At 42.6% G+C, this 22,837-nt stretch overlaps 1 protein-coding gene across 4 annotated transcripts in view; it reads left to right on the top strand.

Moving 5' to 3' along the window:
- Positions 1-22,837, top strand: part of IHO1 (interactor of HORMAD1 1) — a 55,376-nt gene continuing 32,539 nt past the window's right edge. The window contains exons 1-3 of one of the 4 annotated variants that reach the window (XM_077324875.1): positions 1-340; positions 12,672-12,741; positions 19,814-19,976. In XM_077324875.1, the coding sequence (XP_077180990.1) occupies positions 12,686-12,741; positions 19,814-19,976 (219 nt within the window). In that variant the 5' untranslated portion in view covers positions 1-340; positions 12,672-12,685. Of the gene's footprint in view, positions 341-5,280; positions 5,308-10,128; positions 10,894-11,096; positions 11,152-12,671; positions 12,742-19,813; positions 19,977-22,837 lie in introns of those variants that run through there. The other 3 variants (XM_077324876.1, XM_077324874.1, XM_077324877.1) reach the window with 3 other exon arrangements.

Raw genomic sequence — 22,837 nt, 5'->3', positions numbered from 1 at the left:
CTTCATATGCTTTTGAATCATGCACACTATAGATTTTGCATATTCCAACAGTTAGTGCTTCGGGGTGTTTTGTTTTATTTTTTCTTGGCTCATGATAAGGCTGGGCTTGTAGTTCCTTTAATTAGGTTGCAGCTTGTGGGATGTAACCACACGTACAGAGTTTCTCCCAGTATAGGGGGAAAAGGCTATGTATAAAATTTGTTAAAACTTCCCAATGTGGGAGAGAGAACATGCCCGAGCTTGGCCATCTTCCCAGCACAGAACGGGTAGCACATCACACTTCCCTCTCCACATGGAGAAGAAACATCCAAGAACAGGAACCAATCAGAAACAAGCTGATGTAAGTGCAAAACTCACGCATGTGCAGTGAACTCTTTTGTTATACAATAATTATATAACCAATCGCAGAGAGACACGGAGAGAACAGAGAATGAAATGTATGAGTGCTCATCTTTGTTGTCTCGAAGAACTGTTTCTGTCTCTTGCTTCCTTTTGCTGGCAAAATACATTTATCTTTTCTACTCAAGTGGTCTCACTTTGTTCCTCTTATAGGGTGGAGAACAAGGATCCCGCTTTTACATGAAACAAACTTGTTTGTTTGTTTAATATACTGGATTTAATATCCCCGGAGGCCCTTGTTGATAAGGATGAGCTCCTTTTGTGGAGTTCAAGATTAGGGTTCAGAAACTGGGAATTTAGCCTTGAGTCTGTTAGGAGCTCTGCTGGTTAGGCAGGGAGCCCTTTAAGGAGTTTAGATACTTTGAAAATAGGGTTTGGGGGATGTTCCTGTAAAAACAGGTAAAACGGGGAGCTGAATTGGAGGCCAATGGTAAGTTAGAGACCAGTAAGATTTTGCAGGGGGTGGGACTTAAGCTTTCAAGAATCAAAGCGGCTTATACCCCCAAAATCTGGTGGTTCTTGATGTTACTGTACTTGAATCCAGTTCTTCAACTTCCCTACTCTCCTGAAGTTAAAAAGGGGGAAGCCTATCTGCACATTGTTATGACGGTTTGTATTAGATAGTGGGTTCACCTTCCCTTTCCTCTCCCCACAACAGACACCCTGTGAGGGAGGTGAGGCTGAGAGAGCCCTGATATTACTGCTCAGTCAGAACAGCTTTATCAGGGCTGTGGCGAGCCCAAGGTCACCCAGCTGGTTGCATGTGGGGGAGGTGCGGGGAATCAAACCCGGCTTGCAAGATTAGAAGTCCACACTCCTAACCACTACACCAAGCTGGCTTTGAGAAAGGTCTCAAATACTCACTATTGTAAATAAAATATTTAAACTGAATTTACTGAAAAAGAAATTTAAAATGTACATGGCATCAAAAGCTAGAAAGCTCAAAAATGTCTAAAAATAGCAACAGGAAAAAAGTACCAAAATTAAAGTTTCCAGCACTGCCTAGTGCCAGATATTAAGGCAGGCAATTGAGTTTCAGACTGTTATTTTGTTTAAAGCATCTTCAAAATAGATACTGCCACATGACTTGGTTCCAGATAGAGATACTGGAGAAATTGGAAGGACTTTTACTTAGTGAGAGAAAGACTTGGCAAGGAAAATGAGATTCACCTAAAGCATCTATAAGACACTCACATGGAGGTAATAGGTAGGGTTGAGGCTTCTACTGTCAAGTGACAGGCATGGAGGAAATTACACACTTGCACACAGCAGACAGACTAAGAATGGGTTCCAGCTTGAAAAATGCAGTTGTTGCTAGCCAAATTTTAATAATCCAGCCTTTCCCCTATGCCATATTCCAATAATGTCCTGATTTGTGGTAGCTGGCTATTTTTTTTAATCCCTTGGATGGCAAGGAAATTTATTTTTGAATCTCAGGCAATCAAATGGATGTGCATGATCAGTATGGATAGCACAGCAATGCTATCTCATCAGTGTGGTACTTATTCTGTTTCTATTTTCTTTAAAACCTCATTATCACTTGAGAAAGAGTATTTTGGAAGAGCTCAAGTTAAATGTTAAACTGGGCTTTTTTTCACATATAAGGCTAAAAATGGCCCTCTAACAGGAATGTAGAACCTACTTTGGCGAGAACTGTATTTTCAGTGACTGCTTCATGCTATGCCCCACATTAACAAAATAGGACTCAAGCAATATGGTCAGTCGTTCCTCATGTTTGTTTCACAGGATGGCTTGAGGGAATTCCATTTTTTTTAAAACAAAAAATCCTCCTAACTGTCTTGTGAATCAGGTTACACTGTGAGGATAACTTGTCAAGGTCACCCTATGAGTTTAGTAATGTGAAAGTGCTTTTTAGCATTGCAGCTCTGTGAAGCAATTAGAATATCACACACCCAGGTTGCATTCCTTACTCTGTCATGAAAGCAGGCTTCCCACTTAGCCATCCCAACCCCAAGCCCCCAGGTCCTGCCTCTATGGAACTGAGTTGTGGAATTTTTAAAAATAGACTCATCGTGATGTTCCATGTCACTTCTGTGACATAGACCCATTATACACGGGGGTTTTAGCGCGCGTTCAGGGTGGAATGGCGGCGACTAAAATCACCGATAGAGGAAATTCCTAGAGCATCACTATAAGTGACGTCACATCCTCCCCTAACTCTGCCTCCAAATCCTCCAGGCACCATCCCCCTAATCTCCCAGCATATGCTGTATCTGTGTTGGATTACCCTACATGGAAGCTCATTGGGTGATTGTGGTGGTAAAATGGAAGAGAGAACAGTATTATAAGCCACTTTGGGGAGAAAAGCAAGTTATAAATATCTAATATAAACAAATAACATGAAAACTATTTAAAAACAGAAAAGAATCTCTTCAAACTGCACGGGCATTATTAACTCTCCACACCATTACACTTGATAACTGCAGCATAAAAATTCATCACCAACAAAAATGCTTGCTTTGAGAAGGTTTCATAATCACGAAAATCACAAAAATAAAATAATAGGGAATTATTTCCTCCCCTCCCTCATCAGTCTTTCCCACTCTTTAGTAGGATATTGAAACAATGAACAGTAAATAAGTCATAAAAGCTGCATAACCAAGGTTGAAAATTTTCCTTTGGAGTACATGTAGCTCGTGGATTATTTACTTAGGCATTGTGAAGGGGGAAAGTTAGAGCTCTGTTATTTCCTCACTAAGTGGAATTCCCAGGGTGTTCATGCATAACATATATTGGCTGCATTTGCATATTAGCCTGCCCTTCTGATGGGACAAATGCAGAATGTTTAATCATCTAGTATGTGATGGAAACATACACTTCCTTTCACCTTTGTATCATTCTAAAGAAAACAGTTTGCAAGATTTGTTTTGGGATAAAGCCTCAGATCTTGTATGTGCAATATTGTGGAATCTCTCTTTCTTTCATCCTTCATAACTTTGGGTAAAATGCTCCTTGGGTAATATTCCCTGCTTTGATTTTGCTCTTTATGGAATGAGCAGAAGCTAGCAAGTGTCAGATGTCATGTGTAAAGGGCCTGGTAGATGGGAAACCTGCTCAAAGCCTCTTCTACACTTTTAAAGTATTAAAATTAACTTGCTTTGCATAGCTTTGTTCTGCACTTTGTCAGGACTACGTAGGAAAGTACTCTTCCTAACCTAATGGAAACAGAACTGGAGGCCCTAATTGCAGGGACTCGGATTAAAGTCATGTCTCATTAGGAAGCAATCAGTACAGTCCTATCCTAATCCTACTTTATAGTTACTGGGTGTGGGTGGAATGGGATTGCTCCTAAATCCCCATTTTCTAGAGGAACAGAGATCTATGATAGTTGGGCCGGTGGGGCTGTATATGCACAGTCCTCATATTGCACATTGGCAGTATGTGGCCGGCTGGGGGACTGGATTGGTTTGAGGACAACATAACAAGTGCAAGGCGAGTGAGGCAATTACCTTGAGTGCACAAAACTGAGGGACATAGGGAACATATAGAATTACTAAAATAAAACATTGTATAATGATTACCCTTGTTATTTATGTATTTGCCTTTTTATCAAAATGACTACTATGAATGTATAACGGGTGCAATTTTATATTCTTGCTTCGGTTGCAAAATGAGCTAGCTGTTTGTTTATTTGATTTCTATACCACCATTCTCAGAAATTCTGGCTCATGGCGGTTTACAAGTAAAAAACAATACAAGTCAGTAAGAAAGAGACATGAGACATTACATATAGGACACAGGGCATGACATGAGACATGACATGACAAAGCCATACCGTGATCAAGTAGCTGGGGAGCAGAATCGCCAAAGCCATGTCAGCTCACTCTGTTGGGATATTGTGGTGAAGAAGCAGAAAGTCAGAATCCACTGCTTGCATATGGCAACATAATACTACATCTGGAAATGTGAGGCATAACTGAAAACGCTCCCATTTAAGTCACTTTCTCCTCCTTTGCCATTTCATCTACAATGGAGGAAAGGATTACAGATAACTCTGCAGCCAACCATATATTAGTCTCGGCAAAGTACTCCGGTAATAGGGGCCTTTTACACCAGAAGAGCTCATGGCACAAACAATAAACATAGCAAAAAAAGTCACCTGTTAGCGCTGGCTTCCTCAGAACCCGTACGGATACCTGGCCTCAGGACTCCAGACATTGCCATCTACCAGGATTCTCAATTACATTGATGTAACTAGGTGGCAAAAATGAAGTAAACCACACAGGTAAGCAAGAGAGGGGGACTCACCAGGAAAATATCTGGGCAGTGTCTGAAAGCAGATCCCATGGAAAGCAGATCCCATGTCCCTACAACACCCCCCCCTCAAGATACGATTGTAGAGCCCGTTGCAGGTCTTTGGCCTTGGAAGGAAAATCAGGATCAGACCCAACAGCAATTATGAGTCAACTTGATACTGGACAGGTTCCATGACTCAGCCAAGTTTGGGTGCTCACTATGTTTTCCAGAACAGCCACCCCACGAAAGCCAGTCTTGTGTCAAACTAGGATCTGTGAGACCTGCGTTTAAAGCTTCACTCTACTACTGAAGTTTCCTGGGAGTCCTTGGGCCAGTGTCAGACTAATCTACCTCATAGGTACTTTTTCCTCTAGCAAACTTCACAGCACAGCCTTGAAATAATCTCCTCCAATGAATAAAGGCTAGAAATTCTCAAGGCTAGAGAATGGTCCTTTCATTGACACACTTCTCTTTCCTAGACAAACAAAGATGTATTCAAGGCGTGAGCTTTCAAGTGCATGAACTTTTCCTCAGACTAAATGGACAACCATCATAACAGTCCTGGAGAGTGTAGAGGCAGAGATATGACATAGCCAGCAAGCAGCGTGAAGGGTGATCTGAATAGGGCCAAATCAGATGGAGCTAGCCCTGGTAAATTTCCAGGAAATCTGTGAGAATATCTGTCAGTGTTGCTATTTTAGCACTTGTTTCTACATTTAATCTTTTGCTTTTTATGTTGCTGTGGGAATGCATGGTGACTACTTTGCACAGGGATTAGTGTCAGCATAGTAGCCATCCAATTTATCAGGATCATAAGACTGAGTTGCCCATATATCTGAATATAGCAAAATATTGCCCCTGAAAGGTGTGGTATGCTCAGAGTGGTTGTTGTTATGTGCGAAGTCGTGTCCGACCCATCGCGACCCCATGGACAATTATCCTCCAGGCCTTCCTGTCCTCTACCATTCCCCGGAGTCCATTTAAGTTTGCACCTACTGCTTCAGTGACTCCATCCAGCCACCTCATTCTCTGTCGTCCCCTTCTTCTTTTGCCCTCGATCGCTCCCAGCATTAGGCTCTTCTCCAGGGAGTCCTTCCTTCTCATGAGGTGGCCAAAGTATTTGAGTTTCATCTTCAGGATCTGGCCTTCTAAAGAGCAGTCAGGGTTGATCTCCTCTAGGACTGACCGGTTTGTTCGCCTTGCAGTCCAAGGGACTCGCAAGAGTCTTCTCCAGCACCAGAGTTCAAAAGCCTCAATTCTTTGACGTTCGGCCTTCCTTATGGTCCAACTTTCGCAGCCATACATTGCAACTGGAAATACCATAGCCTTGACTAAACGCACTTTTGTTGGCAGGGTGATGTCTCTGCTTTTTAGGATGCTGTCTAGATTTGCCATAGCTTTCCTCCCAAGGAGCAAGCGTCTTTTAATTTCTTTGCTGCAGTCCCCATCTGCAGTGATCTTGGAGCCCAGGAAAATAAAATCTGTCACTATCTCCATTTCTTCCCCATCTATTTGCCAGGAATTGAGAGGGCCGGATGCCATGATCTTTGTTTTCTTGATGTTGAGTTTCAAGCCAACTTTTGCACTCTCCTCCTTCACCCGCATCAACAGGCTCTTTAGTTCCTCTTCACTTTCTGCCATTAGAGTGGTATCATCTGCATATCTGAGGTTGTTGATATTTCTCCCTGCAATCTTGATCCCAATTTGTGACTCCTCTAATCCCGCCTTTCTCATGATGTGCTCTGCATACAAGTTAAATAGGCAAGGCGACAGTATACAGCCTTGCCGAACTCCTTTCTCAATTTTGAACCAGTCAGTGATTCCATGTTCAGTTCTCACTGTTGCTTCTTGACCTGCATATAAATTTCTCAAGAGACAAATAAGATGCTCTGGTATTCCCATCTCTTTAAGAACTTGCCACAATTTGTTGTGCTCCACACAATCAAAGGCTTTAGCATAGTCAATGAAGCAGAAGTAGACGTTCTTCTGGTACTCCCTAGCTTTCTCCATGATCCAGCGTATGTTGGCAATTTGATCTCTAGTTCCTCTGCCTCTTCGAAATCCTGCCTGTACTTCTGGAAGTTCTCGGTCCACATATTGCTGGAGCCTAGCTTGTAGGATTTTGAGCATAACTTTGCTAGCATGAGAAATGAGTGCAATGGTGCGGTAGTTTGAACATTCTTTGGCATTGCCCTTCTTTGGGATTGGAATGTAAACTGACCTTTTCCAATCCTGTGGCCATTGTTGAGTTTTCCAAATTTGCTGGCATATTGAGTGTAGTACTTTTACTGCATCGTCCTTTAAGATTTTGAATAGTTCAACTGGAATGCTGTCACCACCACTAGCTTTATTGTTGCTCAGACTTCCTAAGGCCCATTTGACTTCACATTCCAGGATGTCTGGCTCCAGGTCAGTAACTACCCCACTGTGGTCATCAGGGATGCTAAGCTCGCTCTTGTATAGTTGTTCTGTATAATTTTGCCACCTTTGTTTAATCTCTTCTGCTTCTGTGAGGTCCCTACCATTTTGGTCCCTTATCATACCCAACTTTGCATGAAAGGTTCTCTTCATATCTCCAATTTTCTTGAAAAGATCTCTGGTCCTTCCCATTCTATTGTTTTCTTCTATTTGTTTGCACTGTTCATTTAAGATGGCATTCTTATCTCTTCTAGCTTTTCTCTGGAATTCTGCATTCAATTGGGTGTATCTTTCTCTTTCTCCCTTGCCTTTCACTTCCCTTCTCTCCTTAGCTATTTGTAAAGCTTCCTCAGACAGCCATTTTGATTTCTTGCATTTCTTTTTCTTTGGGATGGTTTTAGTTGCTACCTCTTGTACAATGTTGCGAACCTCCGTCCATAGTTCTTCAGGCACTCTGTCTATCAGATCTAATTCCTTAAATCTATTTGTCACCTCTACTGTGTATTCATCGGGGATATGATTTAGTTCATACCTGAGTGGCCTAGTGCTTTTCCCTACTTTCTTCAATTTAAGCCTAAATTTTGCAACAAGAAGCTCATGATCTGAACCACAATCAGCTCCTGGTCTTGTTTTTATTGACTGGATAGAACTTTTCCATCTTTGGCTGCAGAGCACATAGTCAATCTGATTTCTGTGTTGACCGTCTGGTGATGTCCATGTGTAGAGTCGTCTCTTGGGTTGTTGGAAAAGAGTGTTTGCTATGACCATTGTATTCTCTTGACAAAATTCTACCAGCCTGTGCCCTGCTTCATTTTGTACTCCAAGGCCAAACTTGCCTGTTATCCCAGTTATCTTTTGGCTTCCTACTTTAGCATTCCAATCCCCCATGATGATAAGCACATCATTTTTTGGCGTTGCTTCTAGAAGGTGTTGTAGGGCTTCATAGAACTGATCAACTTCATCCTCTTCAGCAGCAGTGGTTGGGGCATAGATCTGGATCACTGTGATGTTGAATGGTTTGCCTTGGATTCGAACTGAGATCATTCTGTCATTTTGGGGATTGTATCCCAAGACTGCTTTTCCTACTCTCTTGTTGATTATGAAGGCTACTCCATTTCTTCTGCGAGATTCTTGTCCACAGTAGTATACCTGATGGTCATCTGAATTAAATTCACCCATTCCTGTCCATTTTAGTTCACTGATTCCTAAAATGTCGATGTTCAGTCTTGTCATTTCTTGTTTGACCACGTCCAGCTTACCTTGATTCATGGATCTGACGTTCCAGGTTCCTATGGAATAAAAATCTTTACAGCATCGGACTGTCTTTTCGCCACCAGTTACTTCCACAACTGAGCGTCCTTTCGGCTTTGGCCCAGTCGCTTCATTCATTCTGGCGCTACTCGTACTAGCCGTCTGCTCATCCCCAGTAGCATATTGGACACCTTCCGACCTGAGGGGCTCATCTTCCGGCGTCATATCGTTATGCCTATTGGAACTGTCCATAGAGTTTTCATGGCAAAGATACTGGAGTGGTTTGCCATTTCCTTCTCCAGTGGATCACCTTTTGTCAGAGCTCTCAGCTATGACCTGTCCGTCTTGGGTGGCCCTGCACGGTATAGCTCATAGCTTCACTGAACTACGCAAGCCCCCTTGCCACAACAAGGCAGCGATCCTTGAAGGGGGGCTCAGAGTGGAGCTACCTGCAAAATTAACTTGTGTGAGTCTTGACTTAAAACAATATGCTACAGCTACTGTGACTGCTATTTGAGGGCGGAAATTAGGGCAGGAAAGATGGGCTTCTGAATCTCTTAGCTATCAAAAACTGTCCCTTCCAAACTGCTTTTATGTCTGCCGTGGGGAATTATGGGTGCCCACATATCTGTTCTCCATGAGGCAATTTTGGGTCATTACTGTCTTTTTTTACCCTTATGCACATTAACAGGCAGGGAGGGGCCGAAAAGTACCTTCAGCTACACATGCAAATTCAATCTCAAACAAGTCCTACACACATGGTAAAATTTAGGAATCTGTTCAGAAATCCAGTTTCAGTGGATTTCAAGCTCCCTGTTTTTCACATATCTATCCAGCAGCAGCAAAAAGGTGAAAAGAACTGTGAATAATGTGTGATTTCACTTTTTGGGCTGGACTTCTTGCTGGCTTGATTTCGAACAAGGGGGGTGGGGGGGGATGAGCTGTAAACTGCAGGCTATTGCTTGCCAGACAACCAGCAGAAGATATTTATTTATATTAATAATAAACAATTGTCATTTCCCCTCTTGCTTGTCAAGAGGCAAGCTGTTTTGCATTGCTGAGTCCTTTCAAGGAAGGCGCGAACAAATTGCTCTTCAGGGAGGGGGGAAGGGAGAAATCAAAAGCTGTGAGGGAAACGCATGAAGAACTTTTTAAGAGTCTGTGAAAAGGACCTGAAGGCCAATTCTATGAGGTGGCGGTGTTCTTGTCAGCACAGCCCCAACAAACAACCCAACAGTCCCAATAAACAAAATAACCCTTAAATTGTAAAACAAAACGTCAGAAATCAGAATACTTCTACATCGAAACCACGTTTAGACAAGATAGCCTTTCTTGGTGGGGGGGGGGAAGAGTGAAATATTCCCATTCTCTGAAGAATGGGAGAGTGAAATATTCTCACTCCATAAATAAGTCACATTTTCTGATTACAGTTCATGAATGATACTTATATGGCAATATATGAAACTAACATAGGTTGCTGGGGGGGGGGGTTTCTCTGAGGGGAAAACAGGATAACATCGCTGCGCGTGTGGGCGGAGGGAGTGGGCTGGAGGAGGGTGACATTTCCTCAAGGGTGACATTTCCCAAGCCGTTTTAGCTGCCTTGCTGAGGTACTGCCCCCAGGACAGGAGCAGGGGAGGCGCCTGTAGGCGGCGTTGCTGCTGCAGCCGCCGCGGGGAGCGGCGAGCATTATTGTTGTGAGGGAAGCAAAACGCGAGGGCGCGCGCCTCAGTGGGCTCTTTCGGGCTCCGCTAGGGAGACCCGCTGGCTTCGCTCGTCTGAGAAGCGTGGGTGGAAGAAGGGGGCGTCCTCTCCGTGGGGCGAGAGCGACCCCTATTCCTGTTTTGGGGGGGATTTTCCCCCAAAAGAGAGTTGCCTTCCTATACAGTGAGCCTGTCATTAGGGAGAATAGTCCCAGAGAAGGCTAGCTGCGTTAGTCTGTTGCAGTATAAATACAATAATTGCCAAGCAGTTAAAAGGAACGACAAAAATATGCACCAAAATTAAAGTAGGGGATGAGGTGGAGGTTGCTTCCAGTGCTACTGTGAGATTTTACCTAGTTGAAGGAGTTTTTTTTGGGGGGGGGGGAGACACACATAATTCCTGCAGGAAAGCCCACAGCGTTGTGTGAATGTTTTACATTGATTTTGACTTTGTTTCTCCAGGGCTTGAACACCATCCAGTCCTGACTCCTGTGTTATAGCATCCATTCCAGCAGATTTTTAAAAAAGGGGGCGAGATTTATCCTGCAAAGGCAATGCTATAGGGATATGCTTTGCTATCTCTGGGGCTTGCAACATGAGAACCATCAAAATTGCATGGCAGTGCCAAAAAAAGAGACAAAGGAAAATCCTGCACTGTTTCATTTATGTTTCTAGTTTCTAATGTATAGCCCTCAGTTATCTTTGTCAGGCAGTGCAGATATATGTGACATCTGTTCTGTTGGTAGGCTTGGCTGGGAAGTTTCACTATCTTGATTAAAGAGGAGCAGAAGTGACAAGGTTTGGCAAAGTCCTTTGAGGCAAAAGTTTATTTCTGGCATCCGTTCAGAAGCTGCATCCATTTGAAGTAAATAAACATTGTCTAATGATTACAGTACTACTTCGGTGCACTTAGTCAAAGCACTACAGAATGCCAAACAGTTAATACATTGCAATCCGTAATGATATGGATGGTTTAAAAATAGGCCTGTTCTTTCCTGCAGAGTTTTCATTCTGCATGATGTTCTTCAATATGCAAATTTCCTGCTGGGTTTTTAGGTACTTGGATTCTTGTCAATTAGCTAAAGTGTTCCAAGGGCCTTTTCTGACAATCATTTTTAACACAGTAAGTGTACAGCTGTTATTAATTTGTGAGAGACCCTGACAGCTTTCCTCTGGGTAACACTGCTGATTTGGGCAGACTGTATTTCCCCCAAGACTCAGAACAGACATATTCTAGTGCTGGAAAAATGCTACACATGCATGCACACACACTATGCTGTTACTTGTTTAAGATGTATTTGTGCATTTATTGGAAGCATCTGTTCGATAGTTTCTGTAAAATCAGTTGTGATGAGTAACCCAAGTCTTCAATCTGTTCCTGCACCATTATGTGAATTATTTACTTCGCTAAGATCATACGAGGAAACCTTATTCCAGTTACCACCTTTTCACTTTAGAAACTTGAACAGAATGCCATGTGTTCCGCCCTCAGTTGTGATACTATGGAATTCATTGTTTAATTAATCTTAGACTAAGGTTTACAAGATGGTTTGCAATCATTAAAATGATGCTACAACAATCCCAACAAACTGCAGAGCCTAGCAAGTTATTGTGAGGATACTGGAGATGGGGAGGCAGGACCAAGGGTTGCCAACTGACCAAAATGAAAAATGTGCTGATCCTTTAATAGAGGCATAATATGTGGAAATGGGAAGCTGACACTTTTAGGTAAAGAAAATCATGTGGTAGTTGCTGCAGGTCAAGCTGATAGCTTAAAAATTAGCAAACCTAAGCGAACCCCAAGTATAGGGATGGCTGAAGGTACCCAGCCACCCCAAGCACATAACCTATCAAGGGTCCAAGCAGAATGCTGGATGTCCTGGAAATGCCAGAAGGACTTGCCTTTGATCTTGGTGTATAGATAAGATCTGAGAAGTGGCAATGTGTTTAGCCCATGGCTACACTGTCACTGGTGGGGAGCCAATAGCATGCTGATGCCCTTGCTGGATGGTGATGCCCAATCAGATGTCTTGATCACTTGGGTAGTGAGTGACCCAGCCCTCTCTCTGTACAATGTCCTGACCTCATTAGATGAAGAGAAGGCTAAAAGAGTCATAGAATGTTACATGTGTTTAAGGCCCTCAATTTTTCCCACATCTGCCCCGCTGAAATCAATAGGGCTTTTAAAAAGCATTTTAACTTTGGCTGGGTGTGTACAAATAGCTGGGTTTGTGCATAAAAGTATTTGTTGGACAATTAACCTGAAGGAAAGTGGTCTAAGCATGTTGGACAAGGATCTGGAAGAACAAGGTTTGAATATCATCAACCCTGTGAATCCAACCTACCTCGCAGGGTTGATGGTGTTTTGATAAAATGAAGGAAAGGACAGCAATAGTATAAGGCTTTTTTTTTTGGTCTCTTGGGAAGAAAAGCAGGGCACAAATTATCTAAATAAATAAAAAATAATTTGAAATTTTCAAGTACTGATACTGATCTTCTGCGGACAGTAGGCATCTTGTATTTGCCATTTATTTTTCTGTTCTTTCTAAGGAGAAACTGCTGTTTTGTCTTCTGAATACAGAAAAAAGAGATTTTAAAAAACATATCAGATAAAACAGAGACTTCTCTTTGTGTTTTAAACAGATAAGCCTGAAAAAATGAATGTGAATGTCTGGAATATCAAAGACATGTTTAATACTACTTCAGCCATGGGGTAAGTGATTTGCAGTGTAGTACACAGTGATTTACTGTATAGCTGTCTTTAGGATTACACTGTTGTTATTCTTGTCATTGTAGTATTAGTATATTATTTATCATCATTGTCAATATCGCACAACAGAGTCAAGTCAAACCTTGCTTTCTGATTCTGGTTTGTAATGATAGTTTGCAAAATATAGATGTAACAGAATGACACCTGTAGCAGAGAATTCTAGTTACTACAAAAGGGAGAAGGGAATTGGCATATACAAGAAGGAGAGGGGTGGAGAGATCTATAGCATGTTCCTATAGGTCAAACCATAGTTTAGCCACGACATTTAGAATGAGCCCTGGGACTTAACTGTGCAAGATCTTGTGACTAGATCTTCCAACTATTTTTAAAAGGCAAAAAGCAGTTGCACAGGAGGCTCTGGTTCAGATCTCTTTCTTTCTTTCTTTCTTTCTTTCTTTCTTTCTTTCTTTCTTTCTTTCTTTCTTTCTTTCTTTCTTTCTTTCTTTCTTTCTTTCTTTCTTTCTTTCTTTCTACTTAGTTCCAGAGAGCAGTCAAAGTATCTCAGACATGCTGTCAAGAGGCCTGTGGTGTCCACCAGGACATTTTTATTTATTTATATTCACATTTCTATACCATTCTGGTGTGCATTGCCTTCTGCCCTAAAGAAAAGAGCCGATCCTGGCTTCCCTTTCCCTCCCTAGTGCAGGAGATGCTTCAGATAAGCTCTAGACGCATCATCTTTATGTCTCCAGGATAAGTAACATCACCTGGTATTTGCTGCGGGTCAGACCTGATAACTTTCTTTTGGGAAACAGCTGTGTCCATTGTACAAGGATGCTTAGGCTGGAAAGTCATCATTTGAGATTGTCCACATTCTGAATGACAACCAATTTCTGGTGGTGCCTGCTGCCTGTTCTTGAAATTCCAGTAATGCCCACAGAGTGGGGACCCTTCCCTTAGAGGCGTTATAAATTAGCTCTCAAATAGTGCAAGGGGTTGGACTAGATGATCCAGGAGGTCCCTTCCAACTCTATGATTCTATGATTCTATTTGGGCAGTCACCTGAATGTCCCGCCTGTGTCAAGAGTATAATGCCAGAGAAAGACACACCACTTGTTTTCTGTATCATATAAAGATCCAGGTAATCCAGCATTCTGCTAATAATCAGTGCCTGAAAATGATGTCCTCCCCTGTTTTTGCTTTTATTTTGATCCAAACAACTGTTGTTGAAAGGTATAAAGACTCTTTAGTTGGAAGTTCCATTGAGGTATTTGCCAAGGCATGCTGAGGCTAAATGAATCTGGGGCATGCAGAGGATAAGACAATGTCTGTTTCTTGCTGTGTCTTCCATGAATATAGTTTTTAAAATTAAATTGCTCAGAGCAGTTGTAATATGTGAATTTGCTCTTAATGATCAGGGCAGTCCTCTGTCCTTGCATTTCAAGTAAGAAGGGGCTATTGCCCATGTGCATTTTCATTAAAACCAGCTTATTAGTATGTTTTAGACCCACAAAGATGCTTTGTGCATTTTGAAACCTACAGCCTTTTGATTATATTTTTTAACATCACTTACAGGTAGGGTTTCATTTATAAGAATATTACAACTAGAGTTTATGGTAATTCTATGATTCTGTGATTCTATTCTATGTAACGTGCAAGTACCTCCGCTGATTCAGAGGTGCAATTTTGCTTAGGAAATATCAGATGGCAAGAACACAGATCTGATAGCGTGCTTTAATTTTACCTGAGTCGTAATATTAAAATGTGCATAAGATGTGGTATGACTGCCAGATCAAATCATTGGAAGGTTTGAGAGCATTTTATCTTTGTGATTTCCCTTGTGCTGTTTACAGTAAAGCTCATTATGTTAAAAGGTCTCTCCAGTAATGGTAAAGACAGTGCAGAAATGAACCATGATGCTCAGAATACAATTTACTTATTATACAACTATGCGTTATATTCTACTGCAATTTGGAGTTTGAGTTTGAGTTCCTGGTTAGAAAGCTCAGAAGAGTAGTTCCCTTCCAGCCAGGATTGTAACAAAATAACACATGCCTTTTTCATGCTGTGGACATCTAGAGAAATCAGCAGCAGGGGAATTAAAGCAAAGTAGTAGTCCTTAGACCCATTTCACAATCATTTTGAATCAGATTAATCTCCCATGAAATGACAGTGCAGTTGAGCGAGGAAATTTGGCCCACTGGGCTTATGCTGTCTAAATTAACCTTGTTAAACTGTCAGTAAAATTTTCCAGATTAGGCACCGAATCCTTTACTGCTTCACTTTGCTGTGACGGTGTATGAGGTGTTTTTTTTTTTTTAAGGAATTAAATTAATAAAAGTCTACTTGCCCATTAAGGAAAATGTACTCACCTCAGGCAAATGAGCTGATATAATTTTGTGAGGCAGGTGTTGGCAGAGCTAGCATGCAGAAGAGTAAGAGTAACTTCCTCTGGCATGATTTATTCTTTTAAAGTAAAGCATGCTGCTTGATTGAATTATATTCTAGATTTTTTTACAGGTTTCTGGAATTTAGCTTATTGGTTTTGTATAATACCTGAACCAACTGTGTTGCTGATGCTATTCTTTCCCAGTGGACATAATTTGCACAGCACAACATGCTGGTATTAGCTGGGGGGAGTTGCAGCAGTCAGACTGGGGTCAGTTATGAAAATTGCAATCCATTGGTTCCATCCGGATTTTCAGCAGGTGAAAAGAAATGAGGATTCCTCTTTGACCATCAAAGATCAATGGACCTGCATGGACAAAGTCAGGTGGGATGGTAAGGAGGGAAATGAGAACAAGATGCAATTTAATAAAGATAAGTGTAAAGTTCTGCATCTGGGTCAAAAAATGAAAAGCATGCCTACTGGATGGGGGATGCGCTTCTAGGTAACACTGTGTGTGAACGAGACCTTGGGGTACTTGTGGATTGTAAACTAAACATGAGCAGGCAGTGTGATGCAGCGGTAAAAAAAGGCGAATGCCATTTTGGGCTGTATCAACAGGGGCATCACATCAAAATCACAAGATGTCATAGTCCCATTGTATACGGCACTGGTCAGACCACACCTGGAGTACTGTGTGTAGTTCTGGAGGCCTCACTTCAAGAAGGACGTAGATAAAATTGAAAGGGTACAGAGGAGAGCGACGAGGATGATCTGGGTCCAAGGGATCAAGCCCTATGAAGATAGGTTGAGGGACTTGGGAATGTTCAGCCTGGAGAAAAGGAGGTTGAGAGGGGACATGATAACCCTCTTTAAGTATTTAAAGATTGTCATTTGGAGGAGGGCAGGATGCTGTTTCCGTTGGCTGCAGAGGAGAGGACACGCAGTAATGGGTTTAACTACAAGTACAACGATATAGGCTAGATATCAGGAAAAAAAAATTCACAGTCAGAGTAGTTCAGCAGTGGAATAGGCTGCCTAAGGAGGTGATGAGCTCCCCCCCCCCCACTGGCAGTCTTCAAGCAAAGGTTGGATACACACTTTTCTTGGATGCTTTAGGATGCTTTGGGCTGATCCTGCATTGAGCAGGGAGTTGGACTAGATGGCCTGTGTGGCCCCTTCCAACTCTATGATTCTATGATTCTATGAAATCAGGCAGTATTGAATGGCCAAGCTGGCTAGATCTAAACTAGTGATATTCAGTGGCTCAGGAGCCACATGTCACTCACCTGTAACCTGCCCTATATCTCAGGAAGGTGGGCAATGCATTTTTCTGGTGAGGCTCATGATTGGTTGGTGGTTCCCAAACAGAATGGGCAAGTTTCAAACCTCCCCGAGGTATAAGCCCAGGATGGAAGTAAATGTGACTCAGTGTTGTGTACAGAAGGTCCCAGGTTCAATCCCTGGTATCGCCAGATAAAAGGATTGATGTGAATAAATCTGCCTGGGACCCTAGAGCAGGGGTGGCCACAAAATGTAGCTCTCCAGATGTCCATGGACCACAATTCCCATGAACTCCTGCCCCTGCCTCAATTAGCAGGGGCTTGTGGGAACTGTAGACAATGAACATCTGGAGAGTTACAGCTTGACCACCTCTGCCCTAGAGCATGGGCCTCCAATATTGTACCTGTGGCTGCCATAGGCCCTAGTGATACTTTTCCAGGTGTCTAGTTAATATTTTTTAGAAAGTGGGTGGAACCATGTGGGGCTCTTGCCCAGGGTGGCTTCTGATTGGCCCCTGGAGATCTGATAGACTTTGTAGGATAAATAACTTTTGTTTCAGTTGCAGCTGCCACCATGGTTTTAACATTCTTCTTTCCCCCTGCACTCTGTGTATGAGGCTTTGCTTCCTGCAGTAGCCATTTAGTCATTGTGCCCACCACCCTTTGTGAGCTTTCCAGAGGCACCCACAAGCTCAAAAGGTTGGGATCTCCTGCCCTAGAGTAGCCATCCCTGACCTGTGGGCGGCGGACCACATGTGGTCCTTCGAGTAATTGGGAGGTGGGCCCCAAAGGACGCCTTCTCCTCCCCCCCGGCCCTTTATTTCATCCCCCCCAGCCCTTTACAACACACTTCATTGTTGTGGCGTGTCTGTATCTTATTTTGAAGGGATGTTTAAACATTACCATAGCGATCAGAGAGCGTTAGGGCAGTGGTTGAGAGTAGAGGAGTAAACTACCCCCCCCCACTGGGCCTCAGTAAAAGGCGTTGAGTGGTCCCCAGCGTTGAGTGGTCCCCGGTGATAAAAAGGTTGGGGACCACTGCCCTAGAGAACTGCTCCCAGTGAGAGTCAGCAGTGGTGACCTTGATGGAACAGCTGCCTGATTCACTATAAGCACGTTCTATGTGTTCAAAGTGATGGCTCTGCTGAAGATAATGAAGTTCTAGTATACTGTTTTGTGCATAGTGGACCCATGCAGTGCGTTACAACCATTTTGACTGTCTTGGGAATAATGTTGATGTGAATCCATTGTAGCTTTGCCCCCCTTCAGCAGTCTTCTCAGTATTTTTGCATAAAAATCCCCATAAAAGTGTAGAAATAGCACACTGTTTCTAATCCCTTTTGAGATGTAGTTTGTGCACAGCATAGAGCTCTCTTTGCATCCGGTACACAGCTGAGCTCATAGTTTAACGTTGTTATATTTTAAATAACATTTGCATATTTATTACATTTCTACAGTCATATGCTTCCAGTTGTTTTCCCTTGTGATGTGTCTGCATTCATGTTCAAACATGGCTGGCATCCTATAAATAGCCAAGGGAGAATGAAAATGCACTGTTGAAATAGGGCTGCAGATATCAAATAAGCATATCAGTATTTGACTGGCGATAGAAAATGCTATCTGAAAGGCTAAAAAAATGTACCTGGCACATTCTAGATATCAAAATTCCAAATGTTCCCTAAGCCAGAGGGTAGCTAAGGACACACAAGTAAAAGAAGAAACATACTTCTTAAACATTGAATATTATATGGATGACTTTGTTAAATGCAACATTTTGTGCCTTTAAAACTTCAGAAGTTGCAAAAGACGTGAGAATGCCACTGAATTTATAAGGGACACAAACACAGTTACTTATGAGCTCAAATACTGCTAGCTGGTGTGATGAGTAATTGAGAAATGTCTCAGCTCTTTCCTGCTTCTTGTGGAAGGCAGTGTATTGCTACAACTGGTAACATAGACTGGCTAACTCCAGCTTGAGAAATTCCTGGAGATTTGCGGGTGGACCCTGGGGGCAGGGTGTGTGGAGAAGGACCTCAGCAAGATATATTGCCATTGAGTCCACCCTCCAGGGAAACTGAACTCTATCATCTGGAGATGTTGTAATGTTGGGAGATCTCCAGGCCCCACCTGGGGGTTGACACTCCTGGCTGAATCATAGTTGCAAACCATGGCAACTATGAACCCACCTATTTACCAATACACTGACGACCTCTAATCTGGAGAGCTGGGTTTGATTCCCTGCTCCTCCACATGCAACCAGTGGGTGACCGTGGGGTTGTCATAGCCCTGATAATGCTGTTCTGATTGAGCAGTCCTCTCAGAGCTCTCTCAGTCCCACCTACCTCATGGGATGTCTGTTATGGGGAGAAGAAGAGAAGATGATTGGAAGCCACTTTGAGACTCCTTCGGGTAGTGAGCAGGGCAAAACCCAACTTCTTCTATTGCTATATTGAAATCCTACAAAATATAAATAATTACAGAGTGGTGAAGGCAGTCATAGGTTGTATGCAGGGTGTGCCTATTCACTGTAAATGAATTAAAATTATGCACCAAAGTAACTAAGCTCCAGTGGGTTTACTGTGACCGATTCCACACAAGGAATTTGCTGCCAGGATAGCCTCTTGTTGCTTGCAGGTTTTAGTGCTCCTTCCACATGATATTGACAGCAACCCAGAGCTCTCAAGTGGCTGGTGCGGGTTTCCCCAAGATTTGCTCCGGGATGAGGGAAATTGCAAAATCATGATTTATTTATTTATTTACTATATTTATATACCACAAAGCTACGTGCCCTATGTAAAAATAAAATGTCCTCCTCCTCCTCCTTCTGGGTACACGCCCCACTTCCAAAACAGCCAATGATGGGCCTGGAGAGGATGGGAAAGGGAGGGACCCTGAGTGGGCGTGTACCCAGTTATGCTTCCCAACCATATTCTACACTATTGCACCACTTCTGGGGTTTCTTGAGGCCTGAAGAATGTCTCAGGGCTTTCTCAATGGTGAAAAAGCTGAGAAAGGCTGGACTAGGGGGACAGGCCTCGCTACATGATGTTCTGTGCTCCTCTGCAGAGAAGCATATCACTGGGAATATTGAAGACTATGTTATTTCTAAATTCTCTCAGTGGGAAAACTGCATGTTCCTTTCAATCACCTATATAAAGTTTCCCCATTTGCTGGTTTAATAAAGATGAACAGTGAACGATCCTTTGCTTCCAAGTGTTCATAATGACATTTTATCCACTGAACATTCATCTGTATTGTCACACATTTAATACTGTTCCATTGTGGGATTTGGACATTTTCAGCAGTGACAAATAGGCAAAAAAATACTTGACTGTCACATTATATACATTTAATTTTATTAATTACAGGGGCTCAGGGTTCACTTCTGTCTGCTTTCTTGTTTCAGACCTCATAAATCATCCAGCTGGACGGGTGCTCCTACTGACTGCAACAGCCTGAGCGATTCTCAGTTCCTTTTTGGTTCACAGTTCTGCCCAGAGAACTCTCAGTCAGCATCCACCCCGCTTGAACTTCGACCACGCAAAAGCTCACAGCAGAATTCTCAGGACGTGAGTCTGTTTTTAGAGTCTCTATCCTATCAGTGCAAACCTAAGCACTCCCATTGTGTTCAATGGCATTTAATCTCTAATAATTGTGTTTAGCGTTGCAGCTTAAATAGCCTTTTTTGGAAAGTAGTAACATTAAAACATTAATTTAAGATTCGTTCAGGGGCAGGATAGGCTGGGAAAGAGCAGTTGAAGAGTCTTCTGTACCACACTGTCTGGTCTGGTTTGGAAGGATCTTACTGGAGCATGGGTCTGTTTTGGAAAACAGAGTCTGTTAGACTCACTGACCTCTAGTACTTCATGGATTTTTCTTCCAGATCAGCTTTAACAGCCAGAATCAAAGAAAAATATGCATGGATTATTCCCTTCCATTGCATTGAGTCAGAGCTGTAATAAAAAGCACCGGGTCATGTCTGACCCTTGGGGTGACGCCCTCTAGCGTTTTCATGGCAGACTCAACACGGGGTGGTTTGCCATTCCCTTCCCCAGTCAGTACCGTTTACCCCCCAGCAAGCTGGGTACTCATTTCACCGACCTCGGAAGGATGGAAGGCTGAGTCAACCTTGAGCCGGCTGCTGGGATTGAACTCCCAGCCTCATGGGCAGACAGCTTCAGACAGCATTTCTGCTGCCTTACCACCCTGCGTCACAAGAGGCTCATCTCAGAACTGTAATAAGTGTGTCTAATATAAATGATCTATTGTATTTTATTACATTGTTCTCACACATAAAATATTATGGTGGAGATTCCTCTTCCGGCCCCTCCTCCCCTTCATTGTTGGTAAATAATGAGCTGGAGCATTTCCATGGGAAGAAGAGTTTCCATCTGTGGGGCAGAACTTTCTTCCCTTCCACTATAGACCAAAATGACCAAAATGACCTGTGAACCATGCTGTTCCTGGGGGTCCCTCACTGCTCAGGATCAGCACTGCAGGTGTTATTTCAGACTGCAGCAGGGAGATGTGTGAAAATTCTGCACTCTGGGGATGAAAACTATTCCATACACAGAAACACTGCAGTGAATCCAATCCAATGTATGTAACAGCACTAGTCCTTAAATTTTATGGCAAAAGGTTGCTGGGTTTTGCCCTTTGTTTGATGGATGTCTTCCGCAAGCAACAGCATTACAAACTATGTGTACTTTGCATTTAAAATAAACCAACATCTTGCGAAAATAATGCAAATTTTGTTCCAAGAAACACCAAATCATTAAAGCTGATTTATGCAAACCAAGTAAATTTGCACTTGTTTGCTTATTTTACATAACACCGTGCTGTAACAGCCAGCCTTAGGGAGGGACGGGAGACTGAACTAGAAGGCTGGCTTGTTAGACTGGCTTACTCAGGATCAATTCAGGCTTCTATGAATTCATCAGACACTGGCTACTCTTTTCAAGTTTTACTTCAGAGTCCACAAGGGTTAGAAATGTGGGGATTTGAAAGATGAAGCTGAAATTCGGTGGCAGATACTGAATTAGGGTTGCCAGCTATGGGTTGGAAAACATTTGGAGATTTGTGGGGTGGGGCCTGAGTAAGGAGTATAGTGTCATACAGTCCATCCTGCAAAGCAGCCGTTTTCTCCTGGGGAATTGACCATGATCGTATGGAGATCAACTATAGTAGTGGGATATCTCCAGGTGCCACCTGGAGGTTGGCAGTCCTATGAAGTGTACAATGCTATTATAGATATCTAGAACATGCTTGGCCCTGATTATAAGCAAAGTGAGCAACATTTCTCTGAGGGGGAGAAGCATGTGTGAGCAGCAGCTTTGTGCGTAATACAATTTATATTCCCCCTCCCCCTGTTTACAGACATAGCTATTGATTTGCTTGGCTTTCCCCCCATGCTTAAAGTGGTGTGTGTTTCACATGTGAATGTGCTTAGATAGTTATTTGTGTGAAAATATTGCAATGTCTCCTCTTGTGGTAAGAGCTGTGTTTTCATTCATTAGGTCTGCGGAGAGAAGGGGGAACAGGCTTTCTGCTGGAGATTACTCTGATTAACTTCCATAAATATAGTATTTATCTGTTCCTTGCTGTGGGCTCTGCTGTGGCAGATTTTCCCCCGGCTTCAGAAGAAGTGAACCCAGCCCACGTTCCCTGTTTCTCTGATTTTAGTCATGCCATTACCATCTGCAATGAAGTAGTCATTTTCACTGAATTCCTGCTTTCCCCACAGCACATCCTCAAAGACCACCCCCCAAAGTCCTGATGTTTGAGATTAGAAAGTGCAGTGAAGTTCCTTCTGTAGTCTTTCTGCTCCGCCTGCATTTTTGTAAATGGCTTCCCACTCCCTACATCTGCCACTTCAAACAGAGGAGATAAATTTCACTCTTTTTTTTTAGATGAAAGAGGGCAATTTAGCTGGATTTGCATTCTGTTTAAATTTAAAGACCAAGAGAACAAGGCTTCCATTTTTCCTCAACATCAGTTCCTATTATAATACCAGAGACTTTTATGCCTGAATAGCAAACAAAAATTTTAAAAACCCTGAAATTAAAAACAGCCATGGTAAACACTCCCCAATGTCAGCACCAGGCTTCAAGAATAAATATCTCTGCAAACCTGGGAAGTCCCTATATTCTACGACCCCATCTCACCTTAACAGCAGTACCATCCATCACCATTAACAGGACATCACCCTTTCACTCTGCAGGCACAATAGCATTAGCACTTCCATCCTCTGCAGAGTTATCCCCTTCTGAGCCTACTGACTTCAATAGACTTAGAGGGTGCAATTCTGTTTGGTATTACACAGTAAGTAACTTTTCTTGCAGCTGTCAAGGCACAAGAAAGTTCTTTACAACTACTGCTTATAAATTTTTGAGTTGTTCTCCAAAATACTTATTGATATCTGTTCCAGAAA

The sequence above is a fragment of the Paroedura picta genome, chromosome 3 (assembly GCF_049243985.1).
Source record: "Paroedura picta isolate Pp20150507F chromosome 3, Ppicta_v3.0, whole genome shotgun sequence".
Classification (NCBI taxonomy): Eukaryota; Metazoa; Chordata; class Lepidosauria; order Squamata; family Gekkonidae; genus Paroedura; species Paroedura picta.
Note: the sequence above shows the minus strand (reverse complement) of the source record. Positions and strands in the feature narration are given on the sequence as shown.